Source organism: Oncorhynchus tshawytscha, linkage group LG10 (assembly GCF_018296145.1).
Source record: "Oncorhynchus tshawytscha isolate Ot180627B linkage group LG10, Otsh_v2.0, whole genome shotgun sequence".
NCBI lineage: Eukaryota > Metazoa > Chordata > Actinopteri > Salmoniformes > Salmonidae > Oncorhynchus > Oncorhynchus tshawytscha.
This window is the reverse complement of record NC_056438.1, coordinates 18,810,284-18,831,779: the sequence shown is the minus strand read 5'-3', so window position 1 is coordinate 18,831,779 and position 21,496 is coordinate 18,810,284. Positions and strand designations below refer to the sequence as shown.

Genomic DNA, 21,496 nt, shown 5'->3' with positions numbered 1-21,496 from the left:
ATCATATTACTCCAGTGCTAGCCTCTCTACACTGGCTTCCTGTCAAAGCAAGGGCTGATTTCAAGGTTTTACTGCTAACCTACAAAGCATTACATGGGCTTGCTCCTACCTATCTCTCTGATTTGGTCCTGCCGTACATACCTACACGTACGCTACGGTCACAAGACGCAGGCCTCCTAATTGTCCCTAGAATTTCTAAGTAAACAGCTGGAGGCAGGGCTTTCTCCTATAGAGCTCCATTTTTATGGAACGGTCTGCCTACCCATGTCAGAGACTCAAACTCTGTCTCAACCTTTAAGTCCTTACTGAAGACTTATCTCTTCAGTGGGTCATATGATTGAGTGTAGTCTGGCGCAGGAGTGGGAAGGTGAACGGAAAGGCTCTGGAGCAACGAACCGCCCTTGCTGTCTCTGCCTGGCCGGTTCCCCTCTTCCCACTGGGATTCTCTGCCTCTAACCCTATTACAGGGGCTGAGTCACTGGCTTACTGGGGCTCTCTCATGCCGTCCCTGGAAGGGGTGCGTCACCTGAGTGGGTTGATTCACTGATGTGGTCATCCTGTCTGGGTTGGCGCCCCCCTTGGGTTGTGCCATGCCGGAGATCTTTGTGGGCTATACTCAGCCTTGTCTCAGGATGGTAAGTTGGTGGTTGAAGATATCCCTCTAGTGGTGTGGGGGCTGTGCTTTGGCAAAGTGGGTGGGGTTATATCCTTCCTGTTTGGCCCTGTCTGGGGTGTCCTCGGATGGGGCCACAGTGTCTCCTGACCCCTCCTGTCTCAGCCTCCAGTATTTATGCTGCAGGAGTTAATGTGTCGGGGGCTAGGGTCAGTTTGTTATATCTGGAGTACCTCTCCTGTCCTATTCGGTGTCCTGTGTGAATCTAAGTGTGCGTTCTCTAATTCTCTCTTTCTCTCTCTCTCTCGGAGGACCTGAGCCCTAGGACCATGCCCCAGGAATACCTGACATGATGACTCCTTGCTGTCCCCAGTCCACCTGACTGTGCTGCTGCTCCAGTTTCAACTGTTCTGCCTTATTATTATACGACCATGCTGGTCATTTATGAACATTTGAACATTTTGGCCATGTTCTGTTATAATCTCCACCCGGCACAGCCAGAAGAGGACTGGCCACCCCACATAGCCTGGTTCCTCTCTAGGTTTCTTCCTAGGTTTTGGCCTTTCTAGGGAGTTTTTCCTAGCCACCGTACTTCTACACCAGCATTGCTTGCTGTTTGGGGTTTTAGGCTGGGTTTCTGTACAGCACTTTGAGATATCAGCTGATGTACGAAGGGCTATATAAATAAATTTGATTTGATTTGATTTTTCAACTTTAATCATTGAGCCCAATCAGTTCTCCATGTCAACAAAATCATAAACAACAGAGTAGTGCTGGCTAATAAGTCCTTCGTTTTGGGGTTATGCTCAGGTAAAACAATTTGGTTAATCTATACATCCATATTTCCAAGTCCTATTCTTAAAGATCAAGGGGTATAACATTTATTGGAATGACTGGAATTCTAATAGACTTTGGTTTTTAATGTAAAGATATAATTTAATCGTATTAATAAATGTAATATATATATATGTCCAGCTATGTAAACGTTAACATTGATGTTAATTCATTTGGCAACATACATTGTTGTCTTCTTCTAATTCCTCTTAAGGGGAAAGTAATCTAAAAGTAGTGGAATGTAATCAGATTACATTACTGAGTTTGGGTAATCCAAAAGTTACGCTACTGATTACAATTTTGGACAGGTAACTTGTAACTGTAACGGATTACATTTCGAATGTCACCTACCCAACCCTGAACATATCTAGAAAAGCGATATATCAATTTTTGTAACTTCTGTCACATCCAGTTGGTTGTGTGGAGGAACTACAAAAGTATGACAGTCAATTACAGCTAAAAGCAGAAGCATTTGGGAATAATCTCAACAAACCAGACACACGGTGTACTGCACAATAGGAGGAACATTACCCCTCTATTCCAGTCAGAGACAGCTGAAATTCAGAGACGACAATGTTGAGCTTCAGAAATATCTTACTGACCATATGACGTCCTCAGTTCTCCATATTACAATAATGTTATACTGTCTAGTATAGTGAACATCCAATACACTCCACTAGGTGTCTCAGTCTCAATTTTCACAAAATACTACAAATTCCAACTATTATCTGTTAGTGTTGTTGTTTTCAGTGTTGATGTAATCAAAGTCATATACGCCTGGTTTGGTGAGTCACTAGAAAAATGGGTCAAATTATGGCACTTAAAAGCTTAGACAGTGACAATATAAAAAGAGTCAGAACGTATATAATTCACTTGTGATGATTTATTTAATATATTTCTTAGTGGAAACATCTAGACCACATGCACAAATGTTTCAGGGTTCCCTATCAACAGTATGTGAGAAACACTTCACAACAAATATATTCTGAAAGATTTTTGATTGTTAGGTTCCCATACATTTTGATGAAGATAATCAATGATACTATTGGATAAAATGCAATTCTAGTGACAAAAAAGTATATATATACATGTATATAGGTTACATACATGTAACATACATCCACATCATTGTTTTTGCTTTACTATATGTTTCAATACTACTTTCCCTGGAGATGATTCCACCCTTTACTCACACCAGCTTTAACATAATCCCTAACTCCCTTGTGTTCCTCAGCTCTCTTCTTCATCTCCTCAAGTTTTTGAACCATCTCTCTGTTTCCTGTCTCCTTCATCTTCACAATCAGGAAGTCCAGATGCAGAGCAGTGGACAGTGAGACGGCCTTAAAATATGATCTCTTCCATTTTGATGAAGCACTGGTAGGATTCCTCCACCAGTCTGTCTTTTTCCGGTGTGAGCTGCTCTAACTCTGTCTGAAGTCTACTGATCAGACCCCCCTTCTCCACAGCCACATTCTTATTGATTTCAAACCTATTCTTAAATTCCTCACATGTCCTGAGAACCGATCTGTTCTTGGTAACATACATTTTGTATTATTTGACATGCTTGGTGTAGTGACATTCAGTTTTATACAAAGTGCATTGTTTGTTATTCATTACACTACACGATAACTCACCAGTAGCCTGGAAAGTGGCAGTTCTCCTCACAGACACTGCAGAATACTACACATTTAGTTAAATGCAACATTCTCTTTGTAATGTTCTTCAACAGTATATGTTAAGTCCTTATTTTACTCCATGTCTTTCTTGTGTTCCTCCATGGATGTTTAGAGTCTGTTTGATCTCATCCTGCTTCAGATCAGTCATTTGGATTCACTCACGTAAGATGCTGCCAAATGCCTCCAGTTGTTTGTGTTCTCTCTGAACTTCTTCATTAATCTCCCCATTTGTGGGTGTTTTATTTACAAAGAATGCCATATATGCAAGCTATTGAAGAAAGTGTTATTAATGTAGGCAGGTATCCATTATCTGAGGTTATGATTAAGAAACAAAAAATAGCATTGGTTATTCTCATACAACACATTATGTAGTTGACATTAAATGTACATTATTTCTTGAAGAGAAAAATAATTAAGAAGAACAACTTTCATTTCCAACCAGCATCTCTTTTCTATCCTACGGTCATGTTTATTTTTCACATGTTATTTTTTTGCTTTACTATCTCAGTACTTCTGTAAGAGATGATTTCACTGTTTCTTCATACCAGCTTTAAAGTAATCTAAAGCTCCCTTGTATTCCTCCTCAGCTCTCTTCTTCATCTTCTCCAGTTTGTGAACCTTCTCTGTGATTCCTGTCTCCTTCACCTTCTCAATCAGGAAGTCCAGATGCTGAGCAGTGGACAGTGAGCTGGTCTTTAAGGCTTTCTCTTCAAGGTTGATGACACACTGGTAGGATTCCTCCACCAGTCTGGCTTTCTCAGATGTGAACTGCTTCAACTCTGACTGAAGTCTGCTGATCAGAGTCTCTTTCTCCCCAGCCGCTTTCTCAATGATTTCATACTTCTTTTTCAATTTCTCATTCGTCCTTGTAACCTGCCTGGTCATAAAAACATACTTTTTATTTTCTTTGATGTGATCGGTGTAGTGACATTTCCCAGTACACCTTGTGCAGTGATAGTTCTTCATCACAGTACACCATGAGAGATCTTTGACCCACCAGCAGCCTGGATGGTGACAGTTCTCCTCACAGACTGTGCAGGTGGTAGCCTCACCCTCTGTTGTATCTGCCTTTCCTTTGTATTTCTCCTCAACAGTGTATGAAAAGTCCTTGTTTTCCTCCATGACTTTCTTGTCTTTATCGAGTGCTTCTTGAGTCTGCTTGATTTCATTCGTTTTCAGATCAACCAGGTAGACCTGCTTGCGTATGTTGCTGACACACTCCTCCAGGTGTTTCTGCTCTCTCAGAATTCCTTCAGACATCTTCACGTTTTGAGGTGTTATTCTACCCAAGAACTCTGTGAATTCATTCATGCTCTCCTCTGATACGTCCCATAAATTCTTCAAGATACGTTCTTCTTTCTTGGCCTGGGTTGCTTTTGCAGAGGTGACACTCTTTCTTTGAGAGTTGTTGAATAGGAAATAAATAGATTGATTGCTGTCATCTTTTGCACAGGGGACTTGAGCATCTTCTAAGGCCTGTAGAGCATCAGTAGGTTCAAAACCATCTGAGTGTGTGATGAGGGCCACGATGTTCTTCTCCATGTCTTTGCCAAATAAGGACAAAATTGCATCAAATATGTACTTCTGTTCAACAGTGAGTCGATTTGCACTTGATTTCACCACTAAACCAACAGCATCAATTTGATGGACTCCGTATTCAGATCTAAACAACTCAAATAGTTTTTTAGCGATTAGTTGGTCTTCTTGAATCCCTCTGGTGTCTCCATACCCTGGAGTGTCGATGATGGTGAGAGAGTATGGCAATTTAGATCCCTCAAACCAAAATACCTCATAAACAGTAATCCCTGTAGTTTCACTTTCAGTTTTTTTTTTACTTTCAGACTTTTTATCATCCTCTATTTCCTCCTCCACAATCTCAAACCAGACTTTGTCCTCCTGTTTTACACCCAGGAAATAATTGACCATGGTATTGATGAGAGATGACTTCCCTGTTCCTGTCTCTCCCACTATCAGAACGGTTCTGTTAACCTTGGTGGAATCTCTCTCTCCAAAGGTCCATCTTCTGAGCATGCCTTCTTCATCTAGCTTCTGTTTCTTTGTTTCCAGCTGATACCTTGCAGGAGGTCCTAGGTCAATAAGGTTACTTGCAATCGTGTCTTGAATGTTTGTCGATGTGTCTCTAATCATGGGAAATAAATTAACATATGTTATAATATAATATAAAATGTACTTTATAATTTTGTTTTACTGTATAGGAAGAATCATAAGTTCTCTGAGAGATCTCAGAGATCTGAGGGCAAAAAGATGAAGACTTTACGAATAAGACAATTTGTTTTGTTTAAAATGTCATATAGCTTTCAACCAATGGCACTTATCAACTGTGGGGACGGGTTTTCCAGATCCAGATTAAGCCTTTTCCTTGACAAAAAAAAAAGACTTTCAATGGAGATTCTCCATTCAGAATGCATTTTAGACCAGAGTTAGGCTTAATCTGGGTCTGACAAAACGGAAAATAGATTTGTACGGTTTGCATTCATCAATAATCTATAAAATGTTCAATCTGTCCGTAAAATGTATATAGGTACAAAACTTTTGTGAAACAGAACAGTTAAAAATATATGGCAAATAGAAATCAATCTGGATGGTCTTCAGAAAGAGATGGGACGGGTTGAGAGTAGTGGAAGGTTAGAAGTAAAAAAATATATATACATTCAATAACATTTGTAATAACAATGAAATCTGCTGAGACTCACTTGCTTGCCATGATGGTCTCTTGGTTGTGTGATCCACTCAGGGAAGATACAGTTGACCGGTGATTAAGCTCTGTAAACAGAAAGTATCATTTCAACAAATTGGAAGACTTGACAAACTCAGGAATGTTAGTATACTTTCATGCCAACTTAAAAAGATAAGGTAGCTGGTTTCACTGCATTTGTAAGTTTAATGTAGTGTCGTGGCATTTTCTGTCATAAAATGTGAAGACTGTTATATTATCAAATCAATTCTCTATGTGTAATTTTTCCGTAATTAACTATGAAGTTGTGGCACCACGGGAAAATGTTGTTTATAGAGTTGCAATTTCCCGAATATAACTCTTCAGATATTTTATTATCTTACGGTCACTTATTAATGTATTATTACATTAATTATATCAGTCTCATTCTTGAATGTCGCAAACCCTTGGATATCTGCACGAAATAAATAATTATTTATTTACTAACTAATCAATTACAGAATTACATGAACAGACACACAATAGTTATACATTGGTTACTGACATGATAAACTAAAAAGTCCCTAGTGGGCTAAGCCGATATGACGGCTTGGTAGACAAAGGAAAGGGGTGGGTCCAGCTCAAGAACAGGAAACTCAGAGTGGACCCACGTCGACTACACTACACTCATTGAAATGCATATACTTTGAACATGAACAACCGCTCATTCGAAAATAAATAGCAAATTACATATTGACGAGTGTAGCCTTTGTTGTCCCTCACTGCGATCGCTGGTCCCTCTGCTGGATAGTCAATCGTCAGAAAATCTCTGGTTTGTCCACCAGAGATCAAAGTCTTTCGTAGTTGTAGCTTGTTATAACGGATATGTCAGAGTACCATTCGGTCATTTGACCGGTTTTGTTTACCAGAAAAAGTACTTAAACAGCTGCAGTCTGCGTAATTGTTCTTCAGTTCGTAGATTTCTTAGCCGTTTCAACGTGGGAATGATCTCCACGTTCTCTTGTCTTATCCTTTGGTAGAATTGCCAACCATTTCAACATGTAGCGACAGCTTCCATCTTTTCTGGTCTAATGTACATTTTGTCGGAAGTGGGTTTTATACTGGAGAAGAAAGGGGGTGTTCCATGACGCAGTGTAATGTCTGTCCTCACGGGGGCGTGGCCAATGACTGATCCTAGTCACTATGAAAACTATTCTCATTTGGAAGACTAAGATTACATTGGTATCTTTCCAAAAGTATTCCTATACTCAATTATTTATTTTATACAACAAGAAATACACCTGGACATCAAATACCTTTGATGTCCAGGTGTCGCTCTGTGCTAAACAGTCACATTTGAATCTCGATACTACAGAGCCCAGAAGTAGAGTATTTTTCAACCGCCATAAAGCGCCCACCTCCACCTCTGTGGGAGAGAGAGGGCACTGTAGAGCGTACCCACTATAATCTGATCCTTCAGATCTTCACAGGAGAGTTATGACAGTAGGCAACTTGGAATAAACATTTTACATTAATGAGTTGGGAAAATATGTTATGATTTCTAGTACTATAAATTTTAAATGGGATTAACTATAATATGGAACGATAAGTAATTTAGGTTGAAGAAAGGCTACTGTAAAACTCAACATTTTTTTCATGATCCTATTGGGTTCACCTAGGGGTCACGATAAGGGTTGTACCAAAATGCTTGATGTATTAGAATAATTGATTATGCTTATATTGTATTAATAGAAGGGGAGTTATAAAACCCCTCCCTCCTTACATTTATAGGGTCCTAGACTACAGATTAACAATATATATTTTCATTATAGAGGTTTAGAATTGTTCCACAGTTGTTTTCTAGTTCTCTCTCTGTCTACCTATTATAAAAAGACCCCTTTTAGAAATGCGTGACTTAGACAGAACTCAGCAGGGGAGTGAAGGAGATAAGACTAGGCAAATATTCCACAATAAATCAACTTTGGGGAGTGGACATTTACTGCTAAGTTTTTAGATAACACTAAAAGCAGTTGTTTATATAGCTTTGTAGGCATGGTTTTGGTCTCAGGCGTAAAAAGGTAATGACGTAGGTAGTAACATCACCTGGGCTAGACTTAGGGTTTAACAAAACAAATTAAGACCATTTGTTTGGTGCAGAACTTACTCGGACACATGAGTGATATGTTCCTGATTGTCAACTTCTGTCTGCAATTGCATTAATAAAGGTTTTTGAATGATTTAATTAAAGATAGTCATAATGCTAATTTCACCAATGAGCCAATGATTGACAAGGACAAAAGGAACACATCCTAACAATCCCTCACAAATGATCCAAATACATCTATTTATTTTTGTGAAACCCCCGACACAATTTGAATTGTTGAAAAGTTGAGTCTAAATAAGTTCAGCAAACTAAACTCCTTGTCCAGTCAACCTAGCTATTTGAAGGCAAAATATGAATGTACAAATTCACACATCTTTTTTTTTATTTAGCTCCGAGCGGGTTTAATGTTTAGAAAGTAATTAATAAATGATGAGTGAATGAAGAACAGACTATATAAATGTTAATGTAAACATATTACCTGAACATATAAAATAGATAACCCAATAACAACAATACAAACAACGATAGCAACAACTCACTTTCACCCAGGTACTCAATGAACATACAGTGTGCCTTCAGAAAGTATTCACACACCCTGACTTTTTCCACATGTTGTTGTGTTGCAGCCTGAATTTAAAATGTATTAAATTCAATGGCCAACACACCCCATAATGTCAAAGTGTTTTTAGAATTTTTTATACATTTATAAAAAATGAAAAGCTGAAATGTCAATAAGTATTCAACCCCTTTTATTATGGAAAAGCTAAATAAGGTCAGTTGTAAACAATATGCTTAGCAATTCACATAATAAGTTGCGTGGACTAACTCTGTGTGCAATAATAGCATTTAACATTATTTTTGAATGACTACCTCATCTCTGTACCTCACACATACAATATTCTGTAAGGTCCCTGAGTCAAGCAGTGAATTTCAAACACAGATTCAACCACAAAGACTAGGGAGGTGTTTCAATGCCTCGCAAAGAAGGGCACCCATTGGTTGATGGGTGAAAAATATCCCTTTGAGCATGGTGAAGTTATTAAATACACATTGAATGGTGTATCAATACACCCTGTCATTACAAAGATACATATGTCCTTCCTAACTCAGTTGAATGAAACTGCTCAGGGATTTCATCATGAGGTAAATGGTGACTTTAAAACAATTACAGAGTTTAATGGCTGTGATAGGAGGAAACTGAGGATGGATCAACAGCATTGTAGTTATGGCACAAAACTGACCAATTTGACAGAGTAAAAAAAAGTTTGTACAGAATTAATATATCTCAAAACATGCATCCTGTTTGCAATAAGGCACTAAAGTAAAACTGCAAAAAATGTGGCATAACAAAACTTTATGTCTTGAATAGGAAGTGTTATGTTTGGGGCAAATCCAATACAACACATCACTGAGTACCACTCTTTATATGTTCAGGCATGGTAGTTGCTGCATCATGCTATGGGTATGTTTGTCACCAGTAAAGACTAGGGAGTTGTTTAGTGTAAAAAATAAATGGAATAGAGCTAAGCACAGGCAACATGTGTTTTTCAGATCTTGTTGCCATCTGATACACATTCAGATGTCATAAACCAGCACTGCAGAGCTCCTCCTGTACTATGTTGTGCCTTGATTGTATAACTGTTGATGATATCTGGAAATGTGCATGTACACCCTGGCCCAGCTACTGTTGCTAGCCCCAATTCTGACTTGTGCTCTGATATCTGCTTCACTGATTTCTGCTCTCGTAAAAGCCTGAGTTTTCTGCACGTTAACACTAGAGGTTTATTACGTAAAATGGATCAATTGAAAGGGAGGATTCACAGCTCCATTCCAGATGTGTTGGTCTTTACTGAGACGAGGTTAAGGAAGGAAGAGTGTTTTGAATACTGATGTTAACCTTTCTGGTTATAACCTTTTTGGCAAGACAGCTCTTCCAAAGGTGGGGGAGTGACAATCTTTACCAAGTATCACCTTCAGCGCTCAGTTGTCTCCACCAAGTCTGTCCCCAAACAATTTGATTTGATGGTTTTAAGCATTCAACTTTCAAATAGCTCTTTGTTGACTGTTGCTGGGTGCTATCATCCTCCATCAGCACCAGCCTGTACCCTACCTGCCTTAAGCTCTCTCCTGGTCCCTTACACTAAGTCTGAATTTGTCCTGCTGGGTGACCTAAACGGGGACATGCTTAAACCACCTGACCAAGTCCTAAAGCAATAGGACTCCCTAAATCTTTCTCAGATTATTACCAATCCCACAAGATATGACTCCAAACACCCAGAAAAGGCTACTCTCCTTGATGTTATCCTCACAAATAATCCTGATAAGTATCAGTCTGGTGTTTTCTGTAATGACCTTAGTGATCACTGTTTTACAGCCTGTGTTCGTAATGGCTGCTCAGTGAAATGGACGCTTGCTAAAAAAATGTAATGAGCAAGCCTTCCTTCATGAACTGGCCTCTGTAAAATGGTATAAAACCAGCTTGATCCCCTCTGTCGAAGACGCCCCGACCTTCTTTTTTAATATTTTCAGTGATATTGTTAACAAACACGCCCCCATAAAGAAACCAAGAATTAAAAACAGGTTCAGCCCCTGGTTCGACCGTGATCTTGCAGAGCTACTCCACTTCAAGAATTGTATTTGGCAAAATGCTCGGCACACGCATACTCAGTCTGACTGGCTGTCATTCAGGCAAATGAGAAATAAGTGCACTCAGGCTATCTGAAAGGCCAAAGTTAGTTACTTTTTAAGGAGCAGTTCTCTCTCTGTGGGTCTAACCCTAAGAAGTTCTGGAAAACGTTTAATAAAGACGTGGAGAATAAACCCTCCTCCTCACAGCTGCCCATGTCTCTTAATGTTGATGATATGGTTGTTACTTCAAGAAGCACATGGCTGAGCTCTTTAATAATCACCACTTCATTAAGTCAGGATATCTTTTTGACTCAGCCATGCCTCCTTACTCTTCCAACATTTCCTCATCTTCCACCCCTTCTAACTAACTCACTGAGTCCGAGGTGCTAAAGGAGCTCCTTAAACTGGGTCAGATGGTTTAGACCCTTCTTCTTTATGGTTGCTGCCCCTATAATTGCCAAGCCTATCTCCAACCTTCTTAACTTCTTTGGGATAGGGGGCTAGGATATGCATATAATTGGTAGATTTGGATAGAAAACACTCTAAAGTTTCTAAAACTGTTAAAAAATTATGTCTGTGAGTATGACAGAACTGAAATGGCAGGGGGAACCCCGAAGACAAACCACCCCCCAAAAAAAAAAATCAGCATATCACTGATTTCAATGGATGGCACTTTTATAATAGGGCAAAATTGTCCCCGATTGCAGTTCCTGGGGCTTCCACTAGATGTCAACAGTCTTTAGAAAAAGTTTCAGGCTGGTTTTTGGAAAAATGAGGGAGAAGTTGTAGTTTTTCTAAGTGGCTCCCATTTTGGCTGTAGTGTTTCCCAGTGTTTCCAAGCGCATGGCAGATAAACAAAAAGAACGCCCTCTATCTCCCGTAAAGACAATAATGATTCTCTGTCTTAAATTGTATTGTTTATTTGTGTATTAGGGTACCTAAGGTTTCATTATAAATGTTGATTGACTTGTTTGGATAAGTTTATTTGTAACGTTTGGGATTCATTTTGTATGCATTTTGAAGGAGGGAAATGGAGTGGATTATTGACTGAAGCGCGCCAGCTAAACTGAGTTTTTATGGATATGAAAAAGGACTTTATCGAACAAAAGGACCACTTGTAATGTAACTGGGACCTTTTGGAGTGACAACATAAGAAGATCTTCAAAGGTAAAGCATATATTATTTAGCTATTTCTGACTTTCAACTCCCTGGTTGAAAATCATTTGTTATGCATTTGTGTGCTGGGTGCTGTCCTCAGATAATTGCATGGGTTGCTTTCGCCGTAAAGCCTTTTTGAAATCTGACACCTTGGCTGGATTAACAAGAAGTTAAGCTGCATGTTGATGTATGAATGTTAGTGTATGAATGTTAATGTCAATGTTAGTGGTGGCTGTTTAACAGTCTGATGGCCGAGAGATAGAAGCTGTTTTTCAGTCTCTCGGTCCCAGCTTTGATGCACCTGTACTGACCTCGCCTTCTGGATGATAGCGGGGTGAACAGGCAGTGGCTCGGGTGGTTGTTGTCCTTGATGATCTTTATGGCCTTCCTGTGACATCGGGTGGTGTAGGTGTCCTGGAGGGCAGGTAGTTTGCCCCCGGTGATGCGTTGTGCAGACCTCACTACCCTCTGGAGAGCCTTACAGTTGTGGGCGGAGCAGTTGCCGTACCAGGCGGTGATACAGCCCGACAGGATGCTCTCGATTGTGCATCTGTAGAAGTTTGTGAGTGCTTTAGGTGACAAGCTGAATTTCTGCAGCCTCCTGAGGTTGAAGAGGCGCTGTTGCGCCTTCTTCACGATGCTGTCTGTGTGGGTGGACCAATTCAGTTTGTCTGTGATGTGTATGCCGAGGAACTTAAAACTTACTACCCTCTCCACTACTGTTCCATCGATGTGGATGGGGGGGTGTTCCCTCTGCTGTTTCCTGAAGTCCACAATCATCTCCTTAGTTTTGTTGACGTTGAGTGTGAGGTTATTTTCCTGACACCACACTCCGAGGGCCCTCACCTCCTCCCTGTAGGCCGTCTCGTCGTTGTTGGTAATCAAGCCTACCACTGTGTCGTCCGCAAACTTGATGATTGAGTTGGAGGCGTGCGTGGCCACGCAGTCGTGGGTGAACAGGGAGTACAGGAGAGGGCTCAGAACGCACCCTTGTGGGGCACCAGTGTTGAGGATCAGCGGGGTGGAGATGTTGTTACCTACCCTCACCACCTGGGGGCGGCCCGTCAGGAAGTCCAGTACCCAGTTGCACAGGGCGGGGTCGAGACCCAGGGTCTCGAGCTTGATGACGAGTTTGGAGGGTACTATGGTGTTAAATGCTGAGCTGTAGTCGATGAACAGCATTCTCACAGGTATTCCTCTTGTCCAGATGGGTTAGGGCAGTGTGCAGTGTGGTCGAGATTGCATCGTCTGTGGACCTATTTGGGCGGTAAGCAAATTGGAGTGGGTCTAGGGTGTCAGGTAGGGTGGAGGTGATATGGTCCTTGACTAGTCTCTCAAAGCACTTCATGATGACGGAAGTGAGTGCTACGGGGCAGTAGTCGTTTAGCTCAGTTACCTTAGCTTTCTTGGGAACAGGAACAATGGTGGCCCTCTTGAAGCATGTGGGAACAGCAGACTGTGATAAGGATTGATTGAATATGTCCGTAAACACACCAGCCAGCTGGTCTGCGCATGCTCTGAGGTCGCGGCTGGCGATGCCGTCTGGGCCTGCAGCCTTGCGAGGGTTAACACGTTTAAATGTTTTGCTCACCTCGGCTGCAGTGAAGGAGAGTCCGCATGTTTTGGTTGCGGGCCGTGTCAGTGGCACTGTATTGTCCTCAAAGCGGGCAAAAAAGTTATTTAGTCTGCCTGGGAGCAAGACATCCTGGTCCGTGACTGGGCTGGTTTTCTTTTTGTAATCCGTGATTGACTGTAGACCCTGCCACATATCTCTTGTGTCTGAGCCGTTGAATTGCGATTCTACTTTGTCTCTATACTGACGCTTAGCTTGTTTGATTGCCTTGCGGAGGGAATAGCTGCACTGTTTGTATTCAGTCATGTCACCAGACACCTTGCCCTGATTAAAAGCAGGGGTTCGCGCTTTCAGTTTCACGCGAATGCTGCCATCAATCCACGGTTTCTGGTTTGGGAATGTTTTAATCGTTGCTATGGGAACGTCATCTTCAACGCACGTTCTAATGAACTCGCTCACCGAATCAGCGTATTCGTCAATGTTGTTGTTTGACGCAATACAAAACATATCCCAGTCCACGTGATGGAAGTAGTCTTGGAGCGTGGAATCAGATTGGTCGGACCAGCGTTGAACAGACCTCAGCGTGGGAGCTTCTTGTTTTAGCTTCTGTCTGTAGGCAGGGAGCAACAAAATGGAGTCGTGGTCAGCTTTTCCGAAAGGAGGGCGGGGGAGGGCCATATATGCATCACGGAAGTTAGAATAGCAATGATCCAAGGTTTTACCAGCCCTGTCCCTCCTCTCTGGGGAGGTTCCCATTTTGTGGAAAGCAGCCGAAGTTTGTCCTTTATTTAAAGGGGGAGATCAAAGTGATCCTAGTTATAGGCCTATTTCTATTTTGCCCTGTTTATCAAAAGTGTTGGAAAAACTTGTCAATAATCAACTGACTGGCTTTCTTGATGTCTATTGTATTCTCTCGGGTCTGCAATCTGGTTACCTCTCAGGTTATGTATATGTCACTGCAACCTTAAAGGTACTCAATGATGTCACCATTTCCCTTGATTCTAAGCAATATTGTGCTGCTATTTTTATTGACTTGGCTAAAGCATTTGATATGGTAGACCATTCCGTTCTTGTGGCTAAAGAGTATTGTTGTCTCTGAGGCGTCTTTGGCCGGGTTTGCTAACGACCTCTCTCAAAGAGTGCAGTGTATAAAGTTTGAAAATCTGCTATCTCAGCCTTTGCCTGTCACCAAGGGAGTACCCTAAGGCTCAATCCTAGGCCCTACTCTCTTTTCAATTTACATTAATAACACAGCTCAGGCAGTAGGAAGCTCTCTCATCCATTTATATTCAGATGATACAGTCTTATACTCAACTGGCCCCTCCCTGGATTTTGTGTTATATGCTCTCCAACAAAGCTTTCTTAGTGTCTAACAAGCTTTATCTACCCTTAACCTGGTTCTGAACACCTCCAAAACAAAGGTCATATGGTTTGGTAAGAAGAATGCCCCTCTTCCCACAGGTGTTATTACTACCTCTGAGGGTTTAGAGCTTGAGGTTGTCACCTCATACAAGTACTTGGGAGTATGGCTAGACGGTACACTGTTCTTCTCTCTGAAGATATCAAAGCTGCAGTCTCTATAGTTAAATCTACACATGGTTTCCTCTGTCGTAATTGCTCCTCTTTCACCCCAGCTGCAAAACGAACCCTGATTCAGATGACCATCCTACCCATGCTAGATTACAGAGACATAATTTATAGATCGGCAGGTAAGGGTGCTCTCGAGCAGCTAAATGTTCTTTACCATTCAGCCATCAGATTCGCCACCAATGCTCCTTATAGGACACATCACTGCACTCTATACTCCTCTGTAAACTGGTCATCTCTCTATACCCGTCGCACTGGTTGATGCTTATTTATAAAAGCCTCTTAGGCCTCACTCCCCCCTATCTGAGATATCTACTGCTGCCCTCATTCTCCACATACAACTCCCGTTCCGCCAGTCACATTCTGTTAAAGGTCCCCAAAGCACACACATCCCAGGGTCACTCCTCTTTTCAGTTCGCTGCAGCTAGCGACTGGAACAAGCTGTAACAAACACTCAAACTGGACAGTTTTACCTCAATCCCTTAATTGAAAGACTCAATCATGGACGCTCTTACTGACAGTTGTGGTTGCTTGTATGATGTATTGTTGTCTCTACCTTCTTGACCTTTGTGCTGTTGACTGTGCCCAATAATGTTTGTACCTCTTTTTTGTGCTGCTACCATGCTGTGTTGATACCATGTTGTTGTCATGTTGTGTTGCCACCATGCTGTGTTGTTATGTGTTGCTACCTTGCTATGTTGTTGTCACAGGTCTCTCTTTATGTAGTGTTGTGTCTCTCTTGTTGTGATGTGTTTTTTGTCCTATATTTATATTGTATTTATTTGTATTTTTTTAATCCCAGGCCCCGTCCCGGCAGGAGGCGTTTTGCCTTTTGGTAGGCCGTCATTGTAAATAATAATTTGTTCTTAACTGACTTGCCTAGTTAATTAAATTAAGGTTAAATACAATTTAAAAAATAAAAATCAATTGGTTATTATCTTAGATTGAACAGACCTTCCTATACAATTCTGATAACTAAAATACACAACTCTATCATTCTAATTTACAATATAATTTATAATCAAAGTACCCTTTTCAAACATCTTTTCCATAAATAGTTTTTTTTCCAACCAGCACATTTGAGTTAAGCCATAATATTTGTTGTAATATTTGTTCTATCTTTTCAGGGGGAAGAAATTTAATTCGGAACCAGCTCTACAATGCTTGTTTGAAAAAGACAGATATTTAGACATTTATTTTTATTTTCAATTAATCGAAAAGGAGACATGGCAATCTGCACAAAGGCAAACAGGCCATTTTAAACAATGGATGAGCTTTTCTTAGTCATCTACTTGAAAACTATTTAGGGTTCAAGTAAAACTTTTATATGAGTGAAGCTTTAGAGAGAGGCTTAGTGCTTTTATATTTAATAATCTCAAATCACCCAGTTCATATTCATTATATAAATAGGCACGCTTTATCTTGTCTGGTTTAGCAACACAGATAAAGATACATATTTTTTGCTCATATGATTTGAAATACAAATCATCAGGAGTAGGCAGCGCCATAAGTAATTGAGTAAACTGAGACTAAGGAGTTAATCATGGGATTTTTTTTCCATAAATATGTCACGTTCTGACCTTAGTTCCTTTGTTTTGTCTTTATTTTAGTATGGTCAGGGCGTGAGTTGGGGTGGGCAGTCTATATTTGTTTTTCTATGTTGGTTTCTGTGTTCGGCCTAGTATGGTTCACAATCAAAGGCAGGTGTCGTTAGTTGTCTCTGATTGAGAATCATACTTAGGTAGCTTTTTTCCACCTGTGTTTCGTGGGTGTTTATTTTTCCGTGTTAGTGTTTGTGCCACACGGGACTGTTTCTGTTTTGATTACTTCACGGTTATTGTTTTGTTCAGTGTTCGTTATTCATTAAAAAAACTATGAACACTTACCACGCTGCGCATTGGTCCTCCAATCCTTCATACTACTCCTCTTTCGTCAGACAAAAACCCTTACAAAATAGGAAAGTATTTAGCACTCTATGGTTGAAAGATCTTGTTTTTTGAAATTCATTGTGGATATGAATACCAAGTATGTCTACTTCACCATCAGCCCATTTTATAGGGTAACTGCAAGATAATGTAAAAGTTTTATTTTAAAGATCCAATACGTAACATTGTACACTTATCATAAATAGGTTTTAGTCCAGAGAGTCCAGAAAAGTTATCTAGATCTTCAAGTAGACATTGCAGGGATCTAGCTTGCAGAATTAATATAAAACTTGAGTCATCGGCATACATGGATACCTTTGTTGCAAAACTGTGTTTAAATAAATTTTTTGGTGACATATGAATATATTTAATATAGTTTTATGGTAAAAGGTTAACTTTTTCAGTGTTTCACAATTTTTATGTTTATGCAATTTCACTGAGGAGGATGGTGCTCCCCTTCCTCCTCTGAGGAGCCTCCACTGTTCACCACCCCAATCCTTTTTTCCACACAACTGTCACGTCCTGACCTTAGTTCCTTTTTTATGTCTCTATTTTAGTTTGGTCAGGGTGTGAGTTGTGGGGTGGGCATTCTATGTTTTGTATTTCTATGTGTTTGGCCTGGTATGGTTCCCAATCAGAGTTAGCTGTCAATCGTCTCTGATTGAGAACCATAATTAGGCAGCCTGTTTTCCCACTTGAGGTGTGGGTAGTTGTTTTCTGTCTTTGTGTGTCTGCACCAGACAGAACTGTTTTGTCTGTTCCGCTTTTGTCACACCCTGACCATAGTTTGCTTTGTATGTTTCTATGTTTTGTTTGGTCAGGGTGTGATCTGAGTGGGCATTCTATGTTGTTTGTCTGTTTCTGTGTTTCTGTGTTTGGCCTGATATGGTTCTCAATCAGAGGCAGGTGTTAGTCATTGTCTCTGATTGGGAACCATATTTAGGTAGCCTGTTTGGTGTTGGGTTTTGTGGGTGATTGTTCCTGTCTCTGTGTTTGCACCAGATAGGGCTGTTTTTATTTTATTTTATTTTTTTTACATTTCTTGGTTTTGTTAGTCTATTCATGTATAGTTTCTTTATTAAAGAACCATGAATAATAACCACGCTGCGTTTTGGTCTGCCTCTCCTTCGACACAAGAAAACCGTTACAGCTTTGTTGTTTTTTTGTTCTAGTGTTCAGTTTATTGAAAAATTATGGATACTTACCACGCTGCATATTGGTCCGATCCTTCCTACTCCTCAGACGAAGAGGAGATCCGTTACAACAACTTATTCTAAGGATGTAGAGTGAGTTTTCTGTAAACAGTATATGTTATATTCCTTTTCTTTTAGCCATGTAAAGTGATCTTTTTTTAAATCTGCTAAACCGTTACAATTATAACTGGCTCTTTATAACTTATTTCACCCCTTACCACAACTATATACTTTTCTTAGTCTAAATTGACCATAATTTGTGTTTGTAAAGTTACTGCCATCAGAGGTATTATGAAGGTCAAAACTAGAGCTTTCAAATGTCTGATGTTTAGAATTCAAGAAACAGGTTCTAGCAATATTAGTTGTATTCCCTTGCCTGTGAGCCAATGCCACAGATATTCAAAAATGTAGTGAAGATATGTGTGTAGTAAATCTGAGTAGATTGATGTTTGTGATATTGGATGTGATTTAGTGAGTGTATATGTCTGGATAAGAGTAAGAATATAATGTGTGAGGTCCAAATAAATAATAACCCAGCCAATCTGCATGGTTGTGTGTAACATGAAGTGAGTATAGCCTTAATATTCAGGATGATAATTGTAATCCATATTTTATCTCCATCATAGTTGCATCATAATTACATTTAACACAATTTCCATAGAAAAACACATCCCAGCATTTCCATAGCAATTGACGTTTCACATGATCATGAAAGAGACCTTGCATTACTCTAGAGACGGCTTCGCTACAGTACAAATGTATTCCGTACAATATGTTATTATTCCCCAATGTCCCTATTCTGATATCTTCTCATTGTTTATTGTGAACATAGATAAACGTGTAGACAAAGACATACAAAAGAAACATATAAAATTAGGTCTTGACAATAGAGGGAGAGAAGAAAGAGATCAAGTGTGTGTGTGTATGCATCCGTATGTGTAAGCGAGCGTGTAATTAAGTGTGTGTACGCATATGAACTTGATAGAGTTCAGATATTTTTACAGTCCCCACTTTTCTGTAACCTGACATCCCTGAAGAATTTAGTACAGCCATAGTGTTATGGAGCTGTCTCAGAAGAGCTGTCCAGCTATAAAGAGTTTGTCCACAATGAGAAAGGCACGCTTACCCCTCTCCCTCTGTTGCCTCTGCACAGGATACAGCCTCTTGATGTTAATTTAACTCATGGGGAAATTGGTAATTGAGACCGAATTTGGTCCCTTTAGGCTCCCTTCCCCTGCTTTTGTTCAGCTCCTTTTGCTGGTAGTGTTCAGATTTTTGCGAAGATAGGTCAGGGAACCTCAGTCTGTAACCCTCGCTGGAATACCACCTTGTTTACAGTCTCTAGAGGAAGTTAAGGCGGATTACAAGAACTCTCTGATCGCCACTTCTGAATCATTGGATGCGTCCTGAGGAATCACCCAAAATATTACATTTTCACGCATGCTACGGGTTTGTATGTCTAGTAGCGACTCCCTCATCACCCTGTTTTCGCTGAGTAGACAATCCATGTTGGAATCTCAGTGATGACATTTGAACTCGCAACCTTTGGGTTGCTAGACATTTTTGCTGTAAGTAACCATCTGTCTTATATAACCATATCAAAGTAACATATACTAATAAGTATCCCCGATATAAGCTTACTTTTTTTCCACCATAATTTGCAAATAAATTCATTAAAAATCCTACAATGTGGTTTTCTGGATTTTTTTTTTTCTCATTTTGTCTGTCATAGTTGAAGTGTACCTATGATGAAAATTACAGGCCTCATCTTTTTAAGTTGGAGAACTTGCACAATTGGTGGCTGACTAAATACTTTTTTGCCCCACTGTACTTTTATGATATAGCTTCATACAGTACATTGTGTGATTAACTCCCAGCCATATTCTAAAAAATCCACTTTCTTGTCCTAGACTGTTACTGTTCATTCTACATGACCCTTTCTCTATGTTAACAAGCATAGCCTTATAAACTATAAAAACCTATTCATCCTCTCACACAGACCAACCAGACAATGTGCACGGACCAACTCCGACACGGACCAACACGGACCAACCCAGACAGCAAGTGCAGGACAACATGTGTGGTCCAACCAAGGACAGCACGCCCGGACCACCTGAACAGGCCTTGTGCATGTGGCTTAACTCAACTTTTTTTTAAATCGTATCTTTTTCACTACAAAAAAAGCTGTTTTTACATATAGACACTATGGTGCTGGGGATAATATATTTCAGGTTGACTATTGTACCTTTTTAAACTTACCTCTGTGCCAGGAAATGCTTTAACTCAGTTCTGCAGTCAGAGGAATAGAGAAGGAGAGAGAGAAAGAAGCAAGGTCTTATCCCAGTATTCTCCTCCCACCTCACCAGTATAGTACTCCCCCTCTCACCAAGTCAGCTGATTTCAGAGGATATCATTTTTCAGCAGAGGGTACCATGTAGGTGGCAAATTCCAAACAAAGGAGGACAAGGGATAAGCAAGGGCATAACTTTATGTTGCATATTGGGGGTCAGGGTCAATGGGTTCCGGGATCAACACACCAGATCCCATTCCATAACCCCACTCTCCCTCTGGAAGATACAAATACTTTAAAATGGTCAAATATGGTGGTAGATATTTTATGTAACATAGCTATGTTGCATCCACTGGTCCTAGGACTGTTCAACGGCATCATGAACTTTACCAAGTACCAAGTCCTTTTAGCAAAAAAAACAGTTTGCCTCTGCCAGGAGGCTGAAACTTGGCTGCAGGTTTATCTTCACAGCAAGACAATGACCTGAAGCCCACATCAGAATCTACAAAGAAATTGTTAATTGACCACAAAATCAACATTTTAAAATGGCCATTTCAGTCTCTAGACTGGAACACCATTGTAAACATGTAGTTTGAATTGAAGAGGACAGTCCATAAGTGCAGACGAAGAATATCAAGGATCTGGAAAGATTCTGTGTGGAGGAGTGGTCTAAGATCCCTCCCAATGTGTTCTCCAATATCATGAAACATTTTAGAAAACAGCTCAGTGTCGGGGTGCTGGAGTATTGAAAACAAGGGATCCAATAATTTGTATTGTTAAACAAAAGATCATTTGTTCACAATCTTTTTTAACATACAATATACTGTAGCTCAGTACATGTTTTATTTATTTTATATAGTATTTTTTGTTCATCTTTATGAAGGGTAGTATTTTTTTTAATATAGTACTTTTTTGATCATCTTTACCAACACTGAAAAAAAATTATGTATTACTTTAAACTGTTGGCCTAAGAGCTCTAAGAGTAACTCTAACAGCATGTTAAATACACAACCAGAGGAAAATAACTCTAGACCACCTTTACTCCACACACAGAGACACGTACAAAGCTCTCCCTCACCCTCCATTTGGTAAATCTGACCATAATTCTATCCTCCTGATTCCTGGTAACAAGCTAAAATTAAAGCAGGAACGCACCAGTGACTTAGCCAACAAAAAAAAGTGGTCAGATGAAGCAGATACTAAGCCACAGGACTGTTTTCCTAGCACAGACTGGAATATGT

At 40.1% G+C, this 21,496-nt stretch overlaps 1 protein-coding gene across 3 annotated transcripts; it reads right to left on the bottom strand.

The window, feature by feature from the left end:
- Positions 1–2,310: 2,310 nt before the first annotated feature.
- LOC112235602 lies at positions 2,311–20,309 on the bottom strand. Of its 3 annotated transcripts, none has more exons than XM_024404066.2 (3): positions 20,225–20,309; positions 5,838–5,907; positions 2,311–5,263 (listed from the first exon to the last, which is right to left on the bottom strand). In XM_024404066.2, the coding sequence occupies exons 2-3, from the start codon at positions 5,846–5,848 to the stop codon at positions 3,652–3,654; spliced, it is 1,623 nt and encodes a 540-aa protein (XP_024259834.2). In that variant the 5' UTR covers positions 5,849–5,907; positions 20,225–20,309; the 3' UTR covers positions 2,311–3,651. The 3 variants fall into 3 exon arrangements, with proteins under 3 accessions (XP_024259834.2, XP_024259836.2, XP_024259835.2); XM_024404068.2 differs by lacking the exon at positions 20,225–20,309 and adding an exon at positions 19,092–19,365; XM_024404067.2 differs by lacking the exon at positions 20,225–20,309 and adding an exon at positions 6,548–6,872.
- Between the last annotated feature and the right edge of the window lie 1,187 nt (positions 20,310–21,496).